Here is a 26,454-nt window from a genome sequence, read left to right as displayed (position 1 = left end):
TTTTTTTTTCACATTCTGTCTCTCACAGTTGAAGTGTACCTCTGGTGCAAATTACTGACCCCTGTCATCATTTTAAGTGGGGGAACTTGCACAATTGGTGGCTGACTAAATACTTTTTTGCCCCACTGTATATTGTTTTTTCTTCACAGTTCAGTCTTTTAGGTTATGATCTAATTGTTCTTCAGAAAAAGGCAAGTGCATTCAGAGTGCATCAGGAAGTTACCTTTCTTCCATGATCAGTGAAAGTGGTAAATATGCTTGCCTACTGGTCTGCATGCAGCTAGCTAGCTAGCCAGCACCAAAGATCCTTATTCAAAGTAATATGCAGAGAATGTATGACTATGTCAAGTGGTTAGATGCTCATTCTGCATGGTTGGGCAGGTCGAGGGGGAAGCAAGTCGACTGGGAAATGCATGGGTTCTTCCACCTGACGATTTTGATTTTGACTCTGAAGGGGAAGCCCCCCCCCCAAAAAAAAAGTATCCAGAGAGTTAACACGTTTTCCAGCTCTTAGCCAGAGCACTATCAAATTCAAATCGAATTACTGCCCTGTTGCAGTCTTCTGAAAAGCTACAGTAAAACCCATCAATACCTGTTTGTTTGTCTGTGTGCACCAAGTTCAACAGTTTCTTGTACACTTGTGCATACAATGACGCTCATCTAATCTTAGCTGGCATCATGCTTGCATCTTTAGCAGTAATAACATAATTTTCTGCATGACTCCAGTCTTACAGAAAACAATTCAGTATGATATTGAGGAACACATTGTTGTTGAGGAACGTCTTTACAAGGTTGCTTCAGTTCATTGAGGTTTGTGGGTATTGTGTTTATGCACAGTTCTCTTAAGGTAAAGCCAAAGCATTTCAATCATGCAGAGGTCCTAACTCCTAACTTTCACTGGGACGTTGCAACACTATTTTCCTCCCAAGAGTTTCTGCTGTAGATTTGCTACGATACGTGGGGTCATTTTTTTCTTGCATGACTCAATTTGGGCAAATGGTCACACATTTGGGTGCCACAGTAGCATGGTGGTGACTCTATGTCTTAACTTAAATCTGAGCAGGTTTATTTTAATATAAAATGATACAACTGAGAAACAGTTTGTGCAAAAGAACTCAGGCAAGTAATTTTGCAACAGTACATTTTTAAAAGGACAGTGACGACAGAGAAATGGGATATTTAGCTACTATAAACAAAACTGAAGGCAGACACACAAGGATCAACTGAATGTGGCAGCAGTAAAGGCTTGGGAAAGAATCTGAAGGGAAACATAGCATTTAGTCATGGCCATGAGTTCTAAACTTAAAGAACGAGAAAAAGCATTACTAAAATCCAATTAATTACAATGAACCTCAAATTCAGAATTTTACTAGTTTGTTCATTGAGTCTGACTTTTTTGATAATGTATACTAATTGCTGTGTATCAAACTGTCAGTGGAACAATTCTGACTGATTCAAAATCTACTTGGACAGTGTACAGAGTCAAATCTGTAAAGCCTGTGTCACTGTCTAATTACTTATAGGCCCAATTGCACATTTTCAGTGTGTGTGTGTGTGTGTGTGTGTGTGTGTGTGTGGGGGGGGGGGGGGGGCGCGCACCCCAAAACTTTATACTCACCATTCCATAACGATAAGCAGACACTTTTTGCCCTGATAGAGGTTCTCATAAACATCGATGATACGCACAATGTGGTCACAAGGTGATGCCCTCCAGTGAAGCTCCACTTCCCTGCGGGCTTTGGCACAATCCTGTAGCATCTGAGTAGAACAACAAAGAGGGACATTGAGGTTAATAACAATAAGAATAACAATAAGAAATTAACAGGCTTTAGGAAGAAACTGAAGTCCATGTTATATTAAAATTATCAGGTGTATATTAAAGTTTGTTTGTTTTTTTAAATTGGAGTAGAGAATAAAAAGTTTGAATTTGCAGACCAACTGAATGCCTCCAATTCACATCAATACCAACCATTAAGAGTGCAGTGCTGCCATCAGGTGACAAAAATCATGAACCATTCCATTTTCCATTCATGTGAAAGTGGCACCCTCTGTTGGTTACACCTGGTCAATGCACCATTCAACATTATAAGCCATTGAAACAATATACAGTAAATGCAATGGACTGGAATCTATAACATACCTAGGCGTCTCATTCAACCAGTAATACACAATCATGCAATGCCTTTAACTCTACCTAAGCACTTTGCCTAACATTCAAAGACACTCCGATGGATTCATGGAGGGCAACTCGGGATTCAGTAAAATGCCCAAGGATAGTTCAACACATGGACAGGAGGAGCTAGGGATCAATCAACTGACCTTGGTAGACGACATGCACATTCAGCTGGTATGTAATATTCTGTTTATTCTATTATTCAATACTGCTACATTATGATCACATGTAATTAAACTTAGCAAAGAGTGTAAATGTAAGTTAAAGGAAAGGGTCAGGGTGTTATGACCCTGCCCATTGTAAATAACACATTAAAACGCCTACGAGATTGACACAGGAAACCAGCCGATTCTGTTACACTAGTAAAAATTGTTCCTTAGACAAATAAAGACCTGAAGGTCTAAAATATAAGCTCCTGCCTTTCTTAAATAGCAAATAAAGGGAAATAGATTAATATACCAAGCAGGAAAACATAAGCTACACTTTTCAAAATGTCTCTAGAGAATTGTTTGTTTTTTTAACTCAGTTGCACTGCTGATAGAAGTGCATGACTACATGTTTTTATTTACAAATTTAGTTAAAAGATAATTAATGTAGCCCCACAACCTTAAAATATCTTTGTCAGCCCACAGAAAGAATTCTGCCATGTAGCTTAGCCAATGAGCCGCCGTCTGTTTATTTTGTTGTGTATTACATTCCAGCTCTACCCACCCCACACACACACACACACACACACACACACACACACACACACACACACACACACACACACACACACACACACACACACTTTAGTTCCAGCTGGAGTGTCCAGTCTGTTGGCTGAGCATCATTACATTTACATACATGATAACCTCGTTCCCTTGAAATACCAGGAAAACAAGAAATTAAGCAAAGTGTTAAAAAAACAGTTTCAGTCATATCATCTATACCCTACCTTTATAAAGCATTCTGTCCTTATCATACAATGAAAGTAAATTCTTATTTGCCTTATGTACAAACTTTTATGTACAAACCTTTAGTCAGACCATCAGTAACATCAGTCTAAATGTTTTCTCTGGATTGGAGTTGAAAAACAGCATTAGTATTAAATGCTTCCGACCCAAATCAGTAATAGCTCTGAGTTAGATTTTTCAACAAATCACCACCTAAGGGTACATTTAAAAAACACAATTTTAACATGACAAAATACACTTAACCATGTACAGGCTATTAGACTAATGTCAGTGACAGTGCTGCATCAGATGATCTGGCCTCCATAATTGTCTAACTTAACCCAAACTGAGACGGTTAGGTTGAACTGGAGTATGCTGACCACATGAGGGAACCACCTAAAGGAATTTGGAAAGAAATTCCAGGCAACTATCATGAAGCTGGCCAAGAGAATGCTAAGTATGCACAAGCTCGTTATCAGTATAAGGGGGAGATGTGCGAGGAATTGAAAATTCCACTTTTCCACTACACTTTGACTTCCTACCCATATCCAAATGCTTTATGTTTTGTTTTAATGTCACCACTGCTTTCCAGTGGGAAAACAGGGAAAAACAAAAGAGTCAATGTGTCAAAACCTTTCACTGGAATGTCCCTGCATGGTACAAAACACATGGATTGTTAAGGTGAGAATCAAATGTCTTAGGGCTCACTGACCATTAAAAAGTGACAGTGTTATCCAGGAGGAGTATGGTGTGATGTATGAGTCCACTTTATGTCAACACTGAACTCACAGGACAGTTCAACCACCCTTTGCAACAGAACAAACAAGGGTGGGTCTTACTTCCTTCGTCAAAAAAGGAACGAGTCTATGGATACACACAGGCATGAAGGGAACAGAGGCTTCTGTGACATAACAGTTGATATTTTGTGCACATCTTGTGAATCAATTTAAAAAATAGATTTTGAAAATTAAAAATCCACGGTGCAGCGTGGCACATTATCACATGTCCTTCATCCTGACAGCAGGCTGTACAATCTACACATTTGAAATATAAAAATAAATTTATGAAATACAAAAAATAAAAAGTAGCTCACTGCTGGTTTACTTCACTTGTGAGAGACTATGCATAATAACACGACCGTCACAGGAGGAAGAGATCCACTGTATCAGAATTAGTCAGCAGCCAGTTTCTACCTGGAGTCTGGGAAGGCGGGAACAATAGGTAATATAAACTACAAACATACCCCAGCTCCTAGATACAAATAAAATGGAACAAACAAACAAACATACGCAAAAAAAACAGCCCAATACCTTAAACACATAAAACAAGGACATATACACATACAGTGGGGCAAAAAAGTATTTAGTCAGCCACCAATTGTGCAAGTTCCCCCACCTAAAATGATGACAGAGGTCAGTAATTTGCACCAGAGGTACACTTCAACTGTGAGAGACAGAATGTGAAAAAAAAATCCATGAATCCACATGGTAGGATTTGTAAAGAATTTATTCGTAAATCAGGGTGGAAAATAAGTATTTGGTCAATAACAAAAATACAACTCAATACTTTGTAACATAACCTTTGTTGGCAATAACAGAGGTCAAACGTTTACTATAGGTCTTTACCAGGTTTGCACACACAGTAGCTGGTATTTTGGCCCATTCCTCCATGCAGATCTTCTCGAGAGCAGTGATGTTTTGGGGCTGTCGCCGAGCAACACGGACTTTCAACTCCCGCCACAGATTTTCTATGGGGTTGAGGTCTGGAGACTGGCTAGGCCACTCCAGGACTTTCAAATGCTTCTTACGGAGCCACTCCTTTGTTGCCCGGGCGGTGTGTTTTGGATCATTGTCATGTTGGAAGACCCAGCCTCGTTTCATCTTCAAAGTTCTCACTGATGGAAGGAGGTTTTGGCTCAAAATCTCACGATACATGGCCCCATTCATTCTGTCCTTAACACGGATCAGTCGTCCTGTCCCCTTGGCAGAAAAACAGCCCCATAGCATGATGTTTCCACCCCCATGCTTCACAGTAGGTATGGTGTTCTTGGGATGCAACTCAGTATTCTTCTTCCTCCAAACACGACGAGTTGAGTTTATACCAAAAAGTTCTACTTTGGTTTCATCTGACCACATGACATTCTCCCAATCCTCTGCTGTATCATCCATGTGCTCTCTGGCAAACTTCAGACGGGCCTGGACATGCACTGGCTTCAGCAGCGGAACACGTCTGGCACTGCGGGATTTGATTCCCTGCCGTTGTAGTGTGTTACTGATGGTGACCTTTGTTACTTTGGTCCCAGCTCTCTGCAGGTCATTCACCAGGTCCCCCCGTGTGGTTCTGGGATCTTTGCTCACCGTTCTCATGATCATTTTGACCCCACGGGATGAGATCTTGCGTGGAGCCCCAGATCGAGGGAGATTATCAGTGGTCTTGTATGTCTTCCATTTTCAGATGATTGCTCCCACAGTTGCTTTTTTCACACCAAGCTGCTTGCCTATTGTAGATTCACTCTTCCCAGTCTGCTGCAGGTCTACAATACTTTTCCTGGTGTCCTTCGAAAGCTCTTTGGTCTTGGCCATGGCGGAGTTTGGAGTCTGACTGTTTGAGGCTGTGGACAGGTGTCTTTTATACAGATGATGAGTTCAAACAGGTGCCATTCATACAGGTAACGAGTGGGGGACAGAAAAGCTTCTTACAGAAGACGTTACAGGTCTGTGAGAGCCAGAGATTTTCCATGTTTGAGGTGACCAAATACTTATTTTCCACCCTAATTTACGAATAAATTCTTTACAAATCCTACCATGTGAATTCATGGATATTTTTTCACATTCTGTCTCTCACAGTTGAAGTGTACCTCTGGTGCAAATTACTGACCTCTGTCATCATTTTAAGTGGGGGAACTTGCACAATTGGTGGCTGACTAAATACTTTTTTGCCCCACTGTATATGCTCCCCATTCAGTATATAAAATTACTATAGACCATTTTATAATACATCTCGCATATTTAACAAATTAGTGTTGCTGTCTTGTCTTTGTGTCTGTTCATGTAGGCATTTGTAGAGTGAATGATTTTGGGTATGCAACCTTCAAAGGCAGGCTTACAAAAACAGTACACAGCCAGACGGTGACGATGCTATGCGTAGGTCAAATGCTGTTGAAAGCAGAGTTCAGTACAAAGGGGAAGAGGTGCAAAAAAAAAAAAAAGAAAAAAAAAAAAGAGATAAAAGATCAAAAAAAGCAGCCTAAAACACAGACAGCTGCTGCAGTAGACAGACCAAACCAACTCCCTTAGTTCAGTACATTCTGTGATTCAATTAATTACCGAATACACTGTAATATCTCTCTGGACAGAACAAGTACAATAACAAAGTGTGAGTTACACTGGGAACACGTTAGTGCACTAGCTGTTTTCCATCAGTAAGAGTATGCTAATGGAGTAGGCCTTAAACACTGCAATAGTTATTTACATGAAATGTGTTCATTTTAAACTCTAAAACACTAAACATTTTAAATATCGGTCACAACCTGGGACTCACCCTGTAAGGGGAAACAAAACAGTCCGATATTGTGGCAATGTTTTTAAATTTGGTATTATTTATTAATTATTTCTAGATATTAGCCCTCTGGTCTTTTGTCCACCCTCACTAATAATAGTTAACACTAGAAAGAGAGCAAGAGTTACACAGTTTTTGTGACTGAGAATGACTGAATTATTGTTACACTGACTATTATACTACTACTACTACTACTACTACTACTACTACTATTATTATTATTATCATCATCATTATCATGTTGTCCAATTGTAAAAGCACAATTTAATTAAAGACTGGTGTGCATGCATGTACTGGAAACAAAACTATTGTATGAAACACTCACACCACATCTTTAAGTATATGGGCACAGATGAACATGCTCCTGTCACCTTTCAGCTGATGCATTACTGCATTGCAACCCCCCTCCAATCTGCTGGTAGCCCTTTGAGACCGAAGCTTGTGGAGAGATGGAGGGATATGTGGAAGACAGATGGGCACACAATACACTTCCTTTAGCCGGCACAAAAGCTCCCCTGCCCAGAGCAGGACAGTGGGAGGTGGGATGGGGTTACGCTAAAGGAAGTAACCATCCTCCACCTGCTATTCCTGAGCCAAGGAAAAGCCCAGGGCTGATTAGAGTGAGACCAGAGGGTGGTAGGGAAGTGAAATTCAGTGGAGAGGCGATAGGTTAAGCTAGGCTCAATTAGAAAAACAAAAAGGGTTAAACAACACTGTAGCAGTAGACTTGCTTCTGTATGTGACTTTTTCCTTTTGTAGGCTCAGTGAAGCACCAAACATGTTTGTGTGTTAATAGGACATGATCTGATTAAAGACATCTGTTAAGTCTCAAAATACAATCACATCTGTTGTTGTGTGTCTGCACACTTTCATGAAATCATGTTTTGCACATCTATGTAATTAGATTCGTACATCTGTACGTTTACTAACATTTCAATAAGCAGTCTCCAATACTCCTGTTTAATACAGATACAAAGGCGTACAATTTTGCAGTCAGTACAATAAAAAGTTCATTTCTTCCGCTAAATACAAACAGAATTTTATAGAGTGACTGCATGTCAAGACAAAGCAAAGATCCAAATTCACCCTGCACAGTGCAAATTAGACATCCATGGGTGAATACTGTTTGTAGTTGGGTGAAATGTTTGTACATGGAGAGATATACAAAGGTAAGAGTAAGGTGGGCTGATTGAGAGCGAAAACAAAGGCCTCAAATTCCCAGTGAGTTCTATAGGTCTGTCACTCTGAGCTAGAAAACACATAAAAAAATAATAATGCAGCTTGTTCATGCGTAGCCCTGTGACGGACAGACAATCTGTCCAAGATGTGCTCTGCCTCTGGTCCTGTGACAGCTGGTTAAAGCTAACATTTGCACAGAACATACTGTTTGTGGCAAGTAAACACAGTTTTCAACTGTGGCACTTAAGGTGAGAATTTGTTTAATTTAAAAAACTAAATCTACGTTTTGAATGTCTTACCAGTGACCAAACAGCACTGTGAAGTTCTGTCAATAATAATGACTGTGAACCTAGCAGGACAGATGGCTTAAAGCATTTCAATTCATGAAAAAAAACAAGTGGCTTGTTAAAAGAAGGAAATGAGACAGGACTATGTCTCTATGACAAAAAACACCAAGTTGTCTCACTTCCCAATATAGACTGGAAGATGGAGGGGTTTTTTTTTGTTTGTTTGTTTGTTTTTTAAAATAGAAGCAGCTGAGTTGGGACAGATGAAAACCGTTTCAGGCAGTGGATGGAATTATTATAGAAGTGAAATAGTGAAATAGAGACTAATGACATTTAGCAACATTTTGACTATAACCCTTCCTTTTAGCTAGCCTCAGTACCGCCTCCCTTTGGTCACCCTGTGATTCATTGTGTAAATCCCCACCTGCACTTGTGGCTTTACTATATAAATACAAGCAAAGTGGCGTGTTATCAAGTGCTTTCAAATGACAGCAGGCCAACAATGTGACCAGTTCCCGGTTAGTCACAGGCGTGAGTGTGTGAGAGTGTTTTCAGACAGACAAACTAAGATGTTTAGCAGGACAAGTTCCCAGAACAGTTAAGCTATAAGGAAGTTCCACTCTTTTGCATATTAAGGATCCTTAAGAGTTCAGCAGTTTTATTTTGTTTCACAATTTCAAAATAAAGTTGCACAACAGCAACTTTTGCTTTTAAATGACTATAACTAGCTTCAAATCTGTGAATTACTAGAGTGTTGTGTCACAACTGACACAAAAGCAACAGATCTATGTGATATGTTGCATGAATGAACTCTGAGCAAGAGAAACCACTCACTTCCCGTTACTGTTAACACCATTCAGCACTATTTAACCATGCTGCTTCCATATTAGGAACTGATCATAAGACCCGAGCAGAAAATAATACATGAAGAAAGAACAAAAAAGTGAGGATGAATACATAAAATATGCCTAATTATGTTACATGAAAAAACTAAGAACTTGCAAGTACACAGAAACAGGGGCTAATTTAGTTTCACAAAGTACTGCATCAGCTTGGAAATTACTCTGTCACATCTACAGTTGCCTACCTACATCTGGGACCATCTTTCACAACCACAATACCACATCCTTCCAAAAGCACTTCCCTCCACAGAAAGAGATGCAAGAAAAAGACATGGTCAGTATGTGTGGGTGGTTTCAGTTGAAATTTAGTTATTTTTTCACAGGGGCCACATTCACAAAGAAGAGATGCACCATACCTCATTTATCTACTAGTCAAGCAACATCTACATCTTTGGGTGGTTACTACACTCGATCACAGACAACATAACTGATTAAATCATATTAGGCCAAAGAAGCTTAAACCCCTGAGATGTTTATGAGGCTTGAGCTAATCTCTTTGTTTGTGGCAAATGTCAAACACATTTTTGGGGGTAAATATGCCACCATTTTGACAGCAATAAAGATTTAAATAATGCTATGATACAGATCCCACTTGTCACCGAGCCTGTGACCTTCAGACTAAACACAAAACAAGCACAAAGAGTAGACAATGGTCTTTCTTCTTAACCTCCTGGCGTCCACATATGTGGAGATCACATTTTGGGTTGTCTAGACCAAAATGCCAATAACTAGTGAGTAACAAAACCCCAACAGGTTTTGTTTCAGCGTCATACCTATGATCTGCGTCATTGTAGCTACTGACTGAATAAGTAAACAGTTGGCTCTCTGCCCACAGATAAAAGGTACATATACACACTGAGTTATAACATCAAGTCAGTTCATTTTATTCTTGCTGTCCAGACATTCCCCTTTTCCTTTCACTCTTTAAAAATGAAAAACATTACTGTCTTTCAGTTTCACACTACCTTCAAAGCAGAGTTTCAGTGGATCAATGTGCCTGTTAGCGAAATTATGTGTTCTAAGAGTGAAAAACATTTTTAGCCAGAAGTTTGGTACATCTGGTATCTGATGGCAAAATGAAAAGAATACTTTTAGAGATTTAAGGATTAAATTATTGAGTAATACATTCTGTTTAACTCACTTTCCACAGCAAATCAGTGATGACTAAATGTATGCTGAAAGCAGGGGGATTTCAATCTTGCTTAAGCAGGTAATCAGATGCATAATGGAAGTAGCTCATCATCAAGCAATGAAAAGAGAGAGAGGAGATGGCAAACTCATAGGGGAAAATCATAAGGGTAGAGAAATAACTCAAAGGAGACCAAAAGAGAACCTCTTCCTTCCTCCCCGTCCTTCCTTTTCCTGCCATCTCATGATTAACGGGTGAGCAGTTTTTCCTCCATCAGTGATAATACTTAATCAGACCCCTTACCAGCATAAAGTCACAAGAAATTATGATGTTAGACTTTTTGTTAGCCGTTTCAAAAAAACACTACTTTTAAAGCACCATTTAGACAGGTTTCCTCTGCTCTGTAGTCCAAGTGAAATTGTGGAAATGCAAACCACAAAAACACACATTTAAACTGCCTAAGATCACCACTTCCTCTTTTCTTAAACAGACCTTGACAGGTGTTTACTTCACTTGAATAAGTCAAGCATTTTTTTTCCCTTTTTACCTCAGAAGGGACAACTGTTGGAACAACTCTGAAAATGTGTCCAGAGGATTTAGTTTCTCTGTCTACTGTCATTTTCACACAATGTCAAGAGAATCAGTTTGGGATATTGCTCAAAGTTGCTATTTCTGATGCAGAAAGAGGAAGCTTGCCTCTCACTACAAAAAATACTGCAATACACAGACGATGTCCAAGTGACAGTTACCTGCACTACTCACACATTGCCACATCACGCTGACTTCATACTAGGAAGCTGACAATTTAGAGACAGAAAGCATTAGGAATAAAATTCAGTTCATGTGGAAAGTGCTTAAACACCTTAAAAATGCACAGTACAGGGAGTTCCTTTCCAGATACGAACAAACTTCAGAGGGATATCTTCTTTTGAAAACATACTGTTAATTTCACATTTGTGGGTCAACATTATGCGAACATCCTAGTCTAGTGGAAATACTTGACTACAGCAAGATGACTGCTTTCTTCCAAAACAGAAAATATAGTTATAATAATATATGATAGACCCACACAGAATAAATAAATTATAAAAGCCATTGGTGATGTATTAATTCCAGAAATCGCTACAGTTTCTAAAATATCTCTGCTCATTCTAAGCCCATATAGTCTAGAAGGCCTAAAGCCCTCTCAGCCTTGTTCTGCATTCCCTTTTATGGTTTTGTTAGTTTGTTAGTGTTCATCTAACATCATTTATTTGTCTTTATTTAAATAATATACAAACTGCAGCCAACTACAATCACATAACACTAAAGTATGTCACTAAAATAACCCTTCTGTCAACCAAACAGGCTTCACTGTAAACTTCACTTCCAGCTGGAACACAGTTCAGTCATAATGTATAACAAGCCTATATAAACAGGCACAATCCTCTGTGATCTAAAAAATAAATGTACCCGGCTAGATCCTACAGGTTTAAACCTCTAAAGTGCCTGCTGTATTCAACCTCTTTAGTTACTGTGAAGACACCACTGAAATTGCACAGCAAGGAGTCCTGACACTGAAGTCCATTTTTTACCACACATTAGAGAAAGAGAAAAAAAATGATAGCAGTAAAACTGAAAAACCGTGTAGCATTCTGGCATCAAGCAAGTCTAATGAATGCCTTATCCCATTAGGACTGTATGGAGGCATTTCATTTTCTTATCTGTGTCATGTAACAACTTCACAAATAAAACCCTTTGTGTTTCGATTAAAATGTGACGTTGAATTTAAGCGCTTCCAATAACCTGCTTGCTTGTCAGCATTAAAATGCAGGCATTGTAAGACAACACCTGCAATGCTTCACACCTTGTAAGGGTTCGCCTGTGTTACGACACTTTAAAGATAAACCAATTCGTGCCCGTTTTACGGTACAGCAGATGCATCCATTAGGTATTTGCCTATGGAGAGGTACTGTCAATGTATACAAACATGGGGGCAAATACCAGTTGGCTAAAAAGTGGGCCGAAATAGGGAAGGGTACAACAGGCTTCTCCTATTCCAGTGACCTCCAGAACGAAGCCTGTTGCTTCCATCAACAAACAAAATTTCAATTTGATAAGCAAAGACAGTGACTGCAGTGGACACAATTCATAGTTTTTAAACACTTGTTCTCACTTCTCTTTTTATGCTATAATTCGCCCTTTTCAACACCACAAGCACAAGTAGCCTGCGGACCCGGTTGCACCACATATTTTGAACACTGCCTCCAAGAAACGCTCAAACAAGGACACACAACACTGTCTCCCACAAAAGTTAAGAAGTCAAAGCTAGTGTTTCTGTGTGACAAACTATATTAAGCACAATACATCAGAAGGTTGCAACTGAAAGAGACTCTAGGGCTGCACGATTAATCGTTAGAAAATCGCGATCTCGATTCATACTTATGTGCGATCTCATTTCCAAATGACAACGATTTTTAAAAAAAAAGACGACCACGATTGTACTGCATTTTGATCCGGGACGTAATCTGCATGAAAACAAGCGCTCACTCTTCCTGCTCAACAAATGACAAGGGCGGAGCCTTATACCACGTGATATAGAAGCTGGCTGCTAAAATTAGCAGGGAAAAAACAACGGAGAGCACGTCAGGGATGACGAGAAAGTGACAGGAGAAAATCCGTCCCGGTCAACCACCCAAGCATCAATAACGGGAACCTTATACAGCGCTTCCCTATACCCGTCAAACTCCCGCAGGCACAAAGAAATTACGGAGGCTATTACTTATCACCTGACCAAAGATATGGCTCCCATCAACACTGTACAAAATGAGGGATTTAGGAAAATGATCAACACCCTAGACAAACGCTACACAGTGCCGTCCCACAACTATTTTTCTATTGTTGCACTACCTGCTCTATACACGCAGCGTCGAGCAACGGTGGAGACGGAATTTCAAGCAGTACAACATTTTGCAGCAACAACAAAACGTGAGACATTTGTTGTTTTTATGTTTATTCATTGTTTTTATGTTCAGTCTCAACTGTTACGAAGTTGATGTGCAGTTAATAAGTGCAATAAATATTTATACTGGAAAAGAAAATCGTGAGAGAATCGTGATCTCAATTCTAAGCCAAAAAAATCGTGATTCTCATTTTATGCAAAATCGTGCAGCCCTAAGGGACTCCACTTCTTTATCACAGTATCTCTTGCATGCACAGCTGAATAATCATGACTTTTTCATCTGTATTATTACCATAAAACCTGGTTCAAGAAAACATTTTACAAGGTGACGCCACTGTGGGAGATGTCGGCAGAGTCCTGAGGGTGGGGGTGGTGGTTGGGGCTAGGGCTGGGTATCGTCCCTAATTTCTATAATCAATTTGACTCAGATTCACAGGGTCCTGATTCAATTCGTTTCCATTCCATTTTGATCCAGTCAGAAATATTATAATTATGATAATTTATCAGTACATATCCACATTTTTATATCTATGTATAAAAACAAAGCTGACACTTGTGAGACTTCATCAGAGGTGTAAGCATCACAGCAGATGCAAAGATTATATGACCGCCTTAAAGATATTCTGCAGTAGATCAAAAACGCAAGAAAACCATGAATCAACATGTGAAAATTACCCGATACTGCTGAAGTGAAGCAGAGCAAAGTTACAGAGGTTTTATTAGAGGCGCAGCTAAGAGTTTTGCAATTTGGCGTAATTTTCAAAAAAGTTTGGCTTCTACCAGTCGGAGGTCATTTTTGAGAAGAAAAAACACAAAAATCAGCAGCCGACAGTGCTGTACACAACAGTTGACTGGTGCGTAATAAGCAAGCGAATAATGCAGAAAACAGATTTGAGATGGGAAACGGTTCTTGTACACAGAGAGAGAGAGAGAGAGCAGTGCAGGAAGTTTGATTTTATCGTGCTGGAAGCAGAAAGCAAAAGTAACAGGGAATTAATGACGATGTTTATCAAACATGAAACCTAGATTTGATCTTTTGCTGCTGGTTCAGTGAATTTTGGTGAAAGACTGACAAAACCTGCAGCTTCACAATCTGTGACATCTCGGCTTTCAGCTCCTGTGTAGGGTGAACGATCCGCGCTTTGTGTTTACGTCTTCGTGCGGAATCCGTTTACCTGCGCTCATTTGCCGTTTTAGCTGTTCGGCAGTTGTTGAAATAGTTTTGTGAGCTTTAAACTGAGATTCTGGCGTTTCTGAAAAAATACATTTATATTTAAAAATCGATTCAGGATTTAATGAATCGATATTCCTTTATTCAATTCAAAATCGATTAGAATTGGAAAATCAATTTTTTTTAAACCAACTCCTAGTGGGGGCTCAGGGGTCTTATGGAAGAAATAAAAAGTAGCCTTTTACAATAATATTACTGTTTGAGTCTATGAAATCAGACAGGCAGCTAACAAAGCCATCTGTCCAGATGCTAAAACATAAGAATATTTATGTGGAAGCATATTTATGTTGTCATTCAAACAGTGTACAAAGATTAGGTAAAATCTTCACTAACTTTCCTGTAGCTGTGATACATAAACAGCAAATCCCCCCAACTTCTGTCTCCGGTTAGGAGAGAGAACAAGTGTTCTGTGCAAACGTTATCTTTCATCACTGCTATTTGTTCTTCCATTTTAGGGGCTTCTTTGCAGCAACATGTCTTCTAATCCAATTTTTCAATTGCATTTTATCAGTGAAGTCCTAACAACAGTTTTGACTTTGTACTATCAACAATATAATATTAATTAAGCCATCTGTCACGTTCTGCAGCTATTTCTGGCAAATATTTTTAAATATACAAGTTCATATCAGGGGAAGGACTGCTTTGCTGATGGAAATTCGGGGTTGGCAACATGACCAAAAAGGGAAAATCTACATGGCACCCCATATCTTAGGTTATGAGCCGCAAAGTGCTGCCAGTTGTAATGTGCCTTGGCAGAGATTTTGTAGGTCTCTGAAACTAATACATATTCCCCCATTTGGCGTTTTGATGATGGTGTACAGTACTGTTGAATATGCAACTCCAAAATCTCCAATAGGACTTCAGTTGGGTTGAGATCTAGTGTCTGACAATGTAATTTTCATCAACCACTTAGTGACTCCCCCACCTTGTGCACTGTCGCCCTCGGAGGGACTCAAATCAGGATGAAAATATTTCATTGTAAGATAAAAGTGATTCCTCAGAAACTCTTTGTACTGATGTGCACCAACACCTAAAATTATAAGGCTGCGAGGTCACCTGAATTTAGGAGACAAGTGTTCAGATTTTATAACTTCAGTCATTTTAGTGAACCTAATGTGTGCAGTTAAGAAATTTGTTGTGTTGTGATTAAAAGGATAAAAATGATCCACTGTTGACAGCCTCTTGGACACGATCTCGAGTCTGACGATAACAAACACTAAAGAAAACCCCATATTGGCCCCTAAAAAGTTGATTGCATTAGCAGATGCAGCATGACTTAGGCGCTGTGGATGTGCATGGACAATGGGGTAGTGGTAGATGCAAAAGACAGGGTTTATTATTGCCCGGTAATAAACACACCCATACCACACCATAATTACTAAGGGCTAACCCCTCCCACGTGAACCAGTCTAAAATTAAATGACCCTACCACCCACCTTCAAACCAAAACTGTTGCTCCACATGATTACACTAAGACGTCAACAACCTTTACGGCTGGCATATCAAATGAGATGTGATAATACTGCGTGCCATAAAACATTCTCAATGTAGCGGCAGTAAAAAGAAAAAGAGATAAAAAACATCTAAAAAGGATGCATTCAAGCCACTATATCCAACAGAAGAAAAAGACATCTAAATACTCAGCTTGTACACAGTAACAAAAAAGAAAAACACCAAACTGCAGCATCTTTGTCATTCAAGCAATCACATGACCCAACCTCCCTTAAGTTTTGCATAAGGTCCATGTTTTTCAATTGGGCATTTACAGCATTGAACACAGTAACAAAATAGCAAAATTTCCCAGCACCTAGACCAGAATAATGAACACTCAGGACTGAAGGAATCGGGCAAAGTAAATTATAGCGCATGCAGGTTGGGGGGGGGGGGGTTCCTTTTGGCGTCTTATGTGTATCAACTTCACTTAGTTCAGACTTGTATATTTAGTTGGAGAGATGCCACAAAACAGGGTTTGCTCAGTGTGATTCATTTTAGATTCAGACAACTCTCAACACAGGAATGCTTGAAGATTCAAAACAATTATATTAATGTGCAATAATGGCAACTACTCAACTTCACCAAGTGACCAGAGTCAGGAGATGCAGCAGTTGCTTTATTTATTATACCTCATATTAGATTAGGATCATAGTCACAGTTTGAGAATTACAATTTTAGTGTTTTTTGTAGTGTTATGGAAACAATATTCTTATTCTTACAATTTTATCTTATTCTTATATTGTTTCTAGGTGAAACACGGTTCTGGAACCTGTCTTTGGGAGCTCGGGGTGCCATGTTTAAAGGATCCCTGAGTGGACTGTCCTGAACGCCCTGATTCACAGAAACTTGAATGAAGCGTTAGTGTTAAGCAAACAATTTCTCATTTCAAGTTATTTAAACTGATACCTACTTCTAAACCCAACCCAGCAGTTAATTTTCTGCAAGGCAGACAGTGTTCAGGAGTCTGCCTGTACTACACTTTGCTAGCATTTGTGAACAAACAGAGGGGCTAGTCATTAATGCATCCAATTTAACAAGTATCTGTCACCCTAACTAAACAAAGTTGGTTAAAAAAAAAAAAAGCTCCTTTGCCATCTAATGGGGTGTTCCAGTGTTAGAGACTATGAATAGTCTGTAGTGGCTTAATGGATTGATTCAGGAGTTTATTGCTCAGGGTTGAGTCCATTTCTCAGTTGAGGGGTGTGGCCAGATGGAAGTCTAAGATCCTTACAGTTGCAAAGAAATTTTTCAGTAACAGCATTTAATAAAGATTTGTTAAAAATGCTGGTAAATACCTCTGCTAGTTTGATATTTGGTATTCTAATGTCAGAATTAAGGATGTCAGAATTAGTTGAACCACATCTAGTGATGTGTCAAAACATGTCATTAAGGATACAGGAGAGGTATTCAGATACTGTCTCTAAAGGGCAAGGACCTAATGTAAAAAAGCAGTTAGAGATTCAAAGATGTTATGACCCCAATGGCCACTAACCTGGGCTGCAGCTCTGACAGACAGATGCCACCCCCTTTCTGTCTGTTAATTTTTCTTTGAAGGGAAGTTGCAAACAAGCAAGGGGAAAAGTAAACAGATGACAGCCGGCTAGCATGGCTGTCACCCCCCCAAAAAAAACAAGTGGCCGTTTGTCAGGGTGTGAATGCTAGGATAAAAGAAGGCCACTGCTGCTGCTAGCACTGCTACGTTTAGTTAGCTAAATTCTACGAACACTGATGTTGTTTTTTGTGTAGCCATTTCCCTTGTTGCTAGGTTTCAAAAAAATTGTGGTTTTGATTTTTTGTGAAGGAGCTGCTCTCATGATTCACTGAGTGACAACAATAACTGGCCAATCAGTGGCATGGAGTCTGTTGACCTCACATTTTTGGATTATTTCAGATCACTTGGAACCTTGGCCAAGTAGGTATCTGGTGCGAGGTACTACCACATACTGGAAAACCCTACAAAATGGAGTTGAGTCGAGCCAAGCAGGTACTAGGCACTAGTGGAAAAGGTCTATTAGTCGCCAGAAACATCCCTAGTTTTGGTACTGAGGAAATTAAGAAAATAGATTTATTATTACAACATAAAATTATTTTACAATGATGTAAACAAAATTATTTCATTACCGATTCCCAAGTCTCCCTCTCACAGCCTGTCATTTATCCCTCTTAAGCAATTATCTTATAAGGCAGATGTGCAAAATATCTTTCAGTTTTGGATCATTTTAACTGACACCGGAAATGGATTTAATTATACTCATATTCCAAGATGTTATGTTAACCTAACCACTGCTTTGTCACTACTTTTCTAGAAAGTTTACACTAAAATGAATTACTCATTTATGAGACAGAATCTAGCTAACACTAGTTAGTTACCAGCTGCAGTTCATATATCTTTTCTTTACTTCTTTTGAGAAAGAATTTATATATATATGTGGTCTGAAACTGATGGAAAATTGACAATATTTGCAAATGTGATTTTACCCTCCAGGACACATTCAACCTAATAAGACTAAGATTTAATAAAAGAATGACCCAATATATTAAATCATACTTGGAAAAAAGTTCTCTACTCCCTCAGCCTTAAGCGCTCAAAAATCCTGGAAACAAATTAAGAAGTACAGAATTTCAGCCCACTTCTGTGTAATCTGTGGACCTTTAGCTTGGAAAATTTTTCACAGGGTGAACATAAAACTGATTTTTAATCGAGTGGCACCCATTTTACATGAATTACTGAGCAACTGCAACAATAATCATGGGAGCCTTTTGCCAACTTCCTTTCAGCTTTGCACTTCTATTGGATATTAAATACTGCTTTACTAGAAATGTTTTACACTTCACTGTGAACTGAGTCCACTTCCACTTTAAAAACGACAACTATATTCACATAAAAGGCAACTATAGTTTTACATGCAGCGCTATCAATGTATAAGGCCCCTGCTCACACAAAACAGCTGAGAAGACAATTGAGAAGGCCTGAAAGTTCAACATGACTTTCTAAGTTTATACTTGTTACAAGTGTTTTAAGAACAAACAAAAACATGGCTGATTGACGGTTGCGTGGGAGCTTGTGTGAATTTGCTGTTTAATACACACACACACACACCTGTTTTTTCAGGTTTTAGATTTGTATTTTTCGTTTTGTCTTTCCCTGACTCATTCACTTGTAGAAGATTTTGTGCAACAGTTATGTACGTATGCTGACAATCTTAAGATTACACTCTCTATCATAATGATGGGGGGGAAGCCTTCAGTGATATTTAGCCTCACTGGATAACATTTCAGTTACTTGTGTGTTTATAACTATTGTGACGTTTGTCCTTTATCAATCATTGACCAATACAGAAAATGATCTCTTAAGAGGTAGATCCTGATACTGCAGTGTCACTTTACAGCCACAACCCTAACAACCACCAGCCCCAACCCATACACGCTTTTTTTTTAAAGCTACGTATGACATTCTTACCTTGTTACTCTACGTGGTGAAAGTGGGTGACAAATAAAACAATGACAATGTGAAATAAAAAAAAAACAAACAAACAAACAAAAAAAACAAAAACGCACACAACTGAGAAAAAGCTTTAACATCACATAGCAACCTCCAGTCACAAGAAGCAGCACTGCACACTTGAACTAGAGATACCTGTTGTGTATCAATTCATTATTTGCTTATAAGTTACTCTAGGTTCACTGTGCACCAGCTTATTATGATGAAGTTACATGTTCTAATAATAGGAGTTAAAAATCACCCGTTGGACAACATCGGGACATGTTTTAGGGTAAGAAATTATTGCCAAAGGTGATCAAAAATGTAATTCGTGGATACACTTTTACCAACATTGCCACATCAATGAAAAGGAAGACAAAAAAAAAACAGAAATTTGGTGCTCTGTAAAATGTAAGCACGCTGAAAGTCGAATTTCCTGAAAGTTTGAGGTCTTGATATGTTTTATCTAAACAGCAGGCTGCTAGCTAAATTTAATACTTTGCAGGACAACAAACAAGGAGAAATATGCCTAAATAATAAGTCTAAAAATGACACTGTGGGATAAAAATGAACTGCTCTGATTGACTCTGCTTGCCTATTAAAGCGTCCAGTGGTGTAGAATTGAACTTTAAAAGTCTTCATTGCAAAATAGTGACCACTGCATGAACTCATAGCTGGACAAAATTGTGTTGCTTTCATTACAGATATGACCTACCTTTAGGGCATACTTGTCGCCAGTGCTCTTCTGTACTATTTCGAGCACTTTTCCATTGATTCCCAACCCCAACACCTGGCTGGTCACCTTGTATTCGTCAGTGATTGCGTTCTTCCTGATCTGTAAGGTGGGTCTGGGCTGGAAGGAGTGGAACTGGCCCGAAGGGTTCTGTTGCCCGGCTGGGTTCTGCTGCCCCGCCGGGTTGGGAAACAGTGGTTGGTTCTGTGCGTTTGATAGCATGTTCATAGTTCGGGGCTGAGAGGTAAGCAGCCTCCCCTCAACAATACTGTTCTCAATACAGAGACCGAGTCTTCCTGAGTTAGCTGGCCTCTGACAAACTGCTCACCGCGTCGCGTCCAGGCCCGAGGAAAATCTGGCAGTAGTTCTAACGATACGGGTTCACAAAGTCGCTCGGTTAGCCGGTAAAAAGCCAAGTTAGCTAGCTAGCTATTAGCATCGTAGCTCGAGTCTTTTCTGTGATTCTCAGCTAACAACTCAGCTATCGGTTAGCTTATCCATCTCCGGTGGTGTCCGCCGTCCACCGGTTTCCTCAAAGAAAGCTTCAGGAACTTTTCTAAAACATCCTCTAAGGCGGCAACAGTGGCAGAGTTTTTTTTCCAGTCGATACCGTGAAACCTCTCGAGGGAAGTAAAAACAAAAATAACAGAAACACTTCACGAAAGACAGGCAACACAGGGAGAGAAAACTCCGATAGCAATAGCACGACAAACACACTTCACTTTCCAACGGACAGACACCCAGCAGGTTTAGCTTCTGACGTCATATGGCCGGGGCTTTTTTTCGGCGCTTAAAGGAGAAGTGCGCCAGAGGAAACGGCTGGATTCATACAACAGACTGGAGCGTCGGCCAGGAGAGGGCACACGCACAGGCGTTTACAAGAACAGAGACTTACTTTGCCAAAAGATAATCTAAGAGTAGCCTGCATTTTTATTGTGCGTTTCCTGTGTGACAGTATGAAGCGTTACGCAGGTTTTAATTGCCAGTCTTTCAGGCAAGAGACCCCCCTCCAGAGTTTATTAGCAGTCTAACAGGGACGAAAATAGACACACTAATCTCTGACCAGAAGGACCAAAGTGCTATAGGTGACCTCAGCGCTAGAGCTTTTGTGCCTTTAAGTCTGCTGTTCCTACTTTCACATTGATTTGTTTTGAGAAAGGTACGATATTGGCGAATTAGAACCCAGATCTGCATGAAAGTATTGAAGTTACAGAGCAACCAGGATTGTACACACACATACATACACACACACACACACATCTTGCTTTGTCTTTTTTCTGTATGTATGTCAAAGGGCAGCAGTATATAAAATATTTTCCATGCAACTTCTAATATTGTCACTGTCAAAAAATGAAGCCTTATTAATTAGCCTAAAAGCAGCATTGAATGCTAACAATAGCCTGTGCAATCACTTTAATACCTATCATTTTTACATTCTAGTTATTAAATGAAAACTTCCTCAAGGATATAAAATTTCCACTTTCAACACAAGATACAGATATAACATGGTGTTTTGGTCCGTACGTTTTAATTAAACTGTGGTACCTTTACAGTAGGCTGTCTCTGAGCCTAAATCACTGCAGCATTGTTGCATTTCAGAGGGATACATTGTGTTGCTAATCTGCAAGGGAATAAGACAGCACAATAACTGTGGAAAAGAAATGATTACAAAAAATGTTAGGATAGGGGAAGGCTTATGGTAACCAGCATGACTGAGGAGGAAACTGAGCAGATGGGCCTCTGCAGGTCAGTCTGTGTAGGTTCTCAGTTGTCCATGTCAAGGTAGTCTTAACAGCTTTTTTTTTTAAAAAGGAAGCTGGACTTCTTTAAGTTAGTGGAAACATCATCTAAGAGGCTGGAGAGACCTATGTCTTGAAACCCTAGTACAGTTGACCCAAGCTGTACATCACTTAAAGGAGAAAGGTCACTCTTTGAGGATGAGAATGTCCACATTTTAGACCAAGAAGACAGATGGTTTGAAAGAGGAATGCAGGAGGTCATTTATGTCCACTGTGAACAGCCATTGGTGAACAGGAGTGGTGGCTTACAACACCAGCTATCAGCCACCTACAATGCAGTTTTGATATCACCTCCCTGGCGCTTTAACCCTCCCTCACACCTTGCCTCAGGTGACCTCAACAGGGTGGGGTGAGGTCTCAGTGTTTTAACCCTTAACCGCCATTGATGGTATTGACCTGTGCATTTTTTCACACCTTGGCTCATGTGAGAATTCAATTACTTCCAAAGGAGAGAAATCCCACTAGGCGCTAGGGGTTAAATACCTGGGTCTCTCCATCCTTTATTTTCAGAACTGAAGACGCTTCTTAGATGAGAGGTGACGCGTCTTCACAAACCTAAAGATGTCCACTTTCCTTCTTTCCCAGACTTTGAGGTGTATTCTTCATGTGTCCTTGAAACTAAAATAGTGGTCGTTGAGCAACTTTTAAAGCATCACTCTGCTCTGCAGTTCTGAAACAAGTGGAAGTGTGTTGAGGATATTCCATGCTTACATTCAGCTGTTCTGGTGAGTTCACTGATGCACTTAAGCACCTGGAGAAAAGGTCTCCTCTTTGTCTCCTGTTTGGCCTCTGAAATATTAAAAAGATAAAGTGTATGAGTGCAAGCAGTTTTTTTTGTTGTTGTTGTTGTTGTTTTGTTTGGGGGGGGGGGGGGGGTTGTTCCAAAGGAACAGCAAAGTGACTTTAGCCAAATCCTGTCAAAATTGGTTCCCTTTTCAAGTTAATATGGTGTAGTACTGGCCTTGGCACAATAACAATGAGCCTGCAATTTGAACAAAAAACAAACAAACAAAAAACGTGCAGAAATAGATAAGCACATTATTTCTGTTTATTTTTCTGCCACTTTAATTTCTTACTACAGTGTCAAGCACTTGGTCCGGAACTAATGGCGGTAGAGAAGCTATAAATTGAATGCAGCGCCTCTTTTTTACCAGGAGATGGCAGACAAGTCTTAACGAAACGCCTTCCTCAGAGCATATTAATATAGGGTTTTTAATCTCACTGGAGAAGAATGTGAACAGTGTATAGTGTACAATGTGGGTCACATTAAAATGTTTTAATATTTGTTTATTTTTTAACTTTTTCAAAATGTTAACAGTGATCTGAAGAGCTTGCAATGCTTTTTCCATTGAAATGCTTTGGTATGTAGTTGTGTAGTTCAAATGGTAATTAGCCAAATCTAAAAACAATCTGAAAAATCAGTTTGGAACGCCATCTTCCAACAATGTATATGCTTTGGTTTCCTTTTGTGCAAAGTATTGTTTATTTCAATCATGCTGCACCGGCTCTGAAGATTTCAACTTAAAAAGTACCTTTTAATAAAAATTGGACTGTTATTGAACACAAACATTATTGCAGCATTCATATGTAGTATACAAAAACTTCATGTGGTCATTCTCATTGTGCTTCCAACAGTCACAGGTCAGTTTGGTTAACTTTCTGTCTGTGAGTGGGATAGATTTCACCTGAAAGTGTTGCTGAATGAAATCAAAGTCTATTTCACTGCCACCAGAAATGAGAGAATACAACTAAGATATGTTTAATGTGTGAAATCAAGATTTTAAAGGTTTATCCAAAGTAGTGCCACATTATTAAAAACCTTAAATGGAAATACACATACACTCATCTGCCAGTAATTGGCTCACAATTATGTAGAAACGCCGCATTTTATTCTAGTGACATATGCTCACTGACCACAACTCTTATTGGTGGCAATCATGCTGGTCTGAATATTTCAGAAACTGATGATATGCTGGGATTTTCCCAGTAATCTTCTCTAGGGTTTACAGAAAAAAGTCTGAAAAGGAGAAAATATCCAGTGAGGCAGTTCTCTGGACAAAAAAGTGTGTCTCGTTGATGTCAGACGTCAGAGGCAAATGGTGAGCATATTTTGAGCTGATAGGAAGACTAACAGTAACTCATTACAGTCAAGGTATGCAGAAGAGCATCTGTGTTATAGCAGCAGAAGACCACACAGAGTGTCACTCCTGTTAGCTAATAACAGGAAACTGAGGCTGCAATTTTACGCAGATTCATAATAAAAGATTGGAAAAACACTGGCAGCATTCGCAATAATCTCAGTCCAGAGCACCTTCACTACAGAAGAACAGGACAAAGAACTGTGATGCTATCATGTCAATATGGACCCAGATCTCTCAATAGGTTTCTAGCATGAATCTTTGCCACAAAAATAAGACTTTTATCACAGATCAAGATCCAAAAATGGTAGCTCCTATAAGCTTCACCATACAGACTTAAATGGTGGCCAAGCTCTGCCAAAGCTGATTTTATATACTACCTGGACACAGCAGAAGAAATGATACAGCTGTTTTAACCAACTGCTTCCTATTACAAGTAAGCTAATATGCCAGGGATAAAGGACATCTTACAAGCTTCATAAATTTCCAACCAACAGAAATTTTCTCTGGCATGGTGTACAGGCACATCTCTGTCTTTATGCCTCTTTATCCACAGTTATGTAAGGGAAGCACATCACATGTCCTGACGGACCACCTATATATATGTATGCAGAGAGTACATCTTATAAAACACTTTTGCACAAGCACATGAACACACATACAGACTCCATATACCACATGCGGAATATTTGAGTGAAGGCTCTGAAAATGGAAACGCTCGCCTGAGCTTTTGACAGCTTTGTACTGATGAATTAACACAGTCTCTTTACATAACTCGTGGAGTACTTATAGTGTCTACCCAGACACTGGTCTGACCTGTTTATAACAATATTCACCTAGGGTTTAGTGTCCTGGCTCCAACCTTTCTTCATTATCAAAGCAACCTGAGTGACTATATGACACCAACTAAACATAGAAGATTTCTATCCATGGGTTATGCAGCAGTGTCCCAAAGTTTATCCTGTTCTACAAGAATCAGGAATGCGTGGCCGGTGCACAGGGCTGCACAGTTTGGCATGTTGACATTTTCCTTTTCTCCACTCTTTCCCAGAATGCTCCCTAGACACTCTCTCCTGTTTCACAGCACCTCTTTTAACTTCCTGACAGGGGCAGGAGGTGCATCTCCTTTCGTATTTCCTGCACCCCTCTCTGTTCTTCATTAGAGTTCATAAGTCAAAGCAAGTTTGGATCAGTTATTTCAGGCTGGCTAGAACCCGTCTTTCTCAGAATAATCCTCCGCGCAGGGCTGAAACTCTAGCCGACTCTTGATATAGACCCATGGTCAGCACTGGCTCTGATATAGGATTCTAGCACCCGAACACTTCCAACCCTCCTGCCCAACATGGGACCCGATGAACCTGCTCACCCCACTGATGCACTCAAACACACACAATCAGACACACACCCGTTATAATGCCCTCTTATGATCTTTGTCTCCCACCAACTTCGGCTCTTTTCTCTTTGACTCTCATGTCTCTGTTGTTATGTGAAACAACAAGAACCCATAAATTAACGTTTTCCCATTTTACTCTGATTTAGCTGCATCTGTTTGCATGGAGTCTGATTTCACTTAGCCAAAAAACAATAATCTGTAGAATCTTCAACTAGAAATTCAGTTATTTCCATGCTTATGGTCTGGTTTTTCAGAAAGCCAATAATAAAATGCTCTCTCCTCAGGAGATCTGGTTTCTCTGTTCTAGTTTTGTTAGAAACAGATATACAGTAGCTTTTAAAGACAGTGCATTACTAAAATTTCCCTTTCTCTAGCCTCCTTTCTCACGGTATCCCTCTCTTTCTCATGTTCTCAAACATAGTAGGTTGTAAATATCACAACGATAAGTCATAGTCACTAGCTATGAGGCAGTCCAGTCATGTGGCTTGTGGTGGAGTGATACAGCGTGTGCAAAGACACGTGCAGTCTCACAACATACATTTCTGGAATATGTCATGGTCTGTAGATGATAGTGTAAGCGTGAGTTAATTTGTGAGTTGGTGTGCAAGTGTGCTAACGGAAGTGAAAATAATTCATTAATTCAGCTCATAAAGTAGTACAAGTTCTTTCACAATATTCTCATGGAGCACGTTTGTGTAGAGAGTTTACACACTCACTTAACCAAGAGGAGACACAAATCGGTGGGTTTACATCAGAAAGGGCATCCGGTGTAAAATCTGCCAAATCAAACATACCAATCATCAAGAATGAGACTTCCATATTGGGTCAGTGCGGCCTATGTTAAGAATGAACAAGGTCCTCATTCTGTTCTAGTATTGGCCGAAGACAAAGGAAGAGGAATGGGGGAGGCATGTTTGAAGCCAACTAGAGGGAAGGAAGAAGAGATGGTTGAAGTGGTAGAGAGTGTCCCCAGGGGAAGAGAGTGGTGATTGGAACAGATGTAAGCTGATATATATTCAAAAAAGAAGGTGGCAAAGAACAGTGGGATAGTTAGGGAGATGAAGAAAGTAGAAAGTGTAGT

At 39.6% G+C, this 26,454-nt stretch overlaps 1 protein-coding gene across 1 annotated transcript in view; it reads right to left on the bottom strand.

Annotated features, from left to right (window-relative positions):
- The window catches only part of mapkapk2a (MAPK activated protein kinase 2a), a 34,224-nt gene extending 13,389 nt beyond the window's left edge, over window positions 1-20,835 (bottom strand). The window contains exons 1-2 of the mRNA XM_005739462.2: window positions 20,026-20,835; window positions 1,619-1,758 (exon numbers count right to left, since the gene is read on the bottom strand). Of these exons, the coding sequence (XP_005739519.1) occupies window positions 1,619-1,758; window positions 20,026-20,271 (386 nt within the window). The 5' untranslated portion in view covers window positions 20,272-20,835. The remainder of the gene's footprint in view (window positions 1-1,618; window positions 1,759-20,025) is intronic.
- Window positions 20,836-26,454: the final 5,619 nt, after the last annotated feature.

The sequence above is a fragment of the Pundamilia nyererei genome, unplaced genomic scaffold (genome assembly GCF_000239375.1).
Source record: "Pundamilia nyererei isolate P.nyererei 1_Seehausen unplaced genomic scaffold, PunNye1.0 scaffold00092, whole genome shotgun sequence".
Lineage (NCBI taxonomy): Eukaryota > Metazoa > Chordata > Actinopteri > Cichliformes > Cichlidae > Pundamilia > Pundamilia nyererei.
This window is presented reverse-complemented; position numbering and strand designations above follow the sequence as displayed.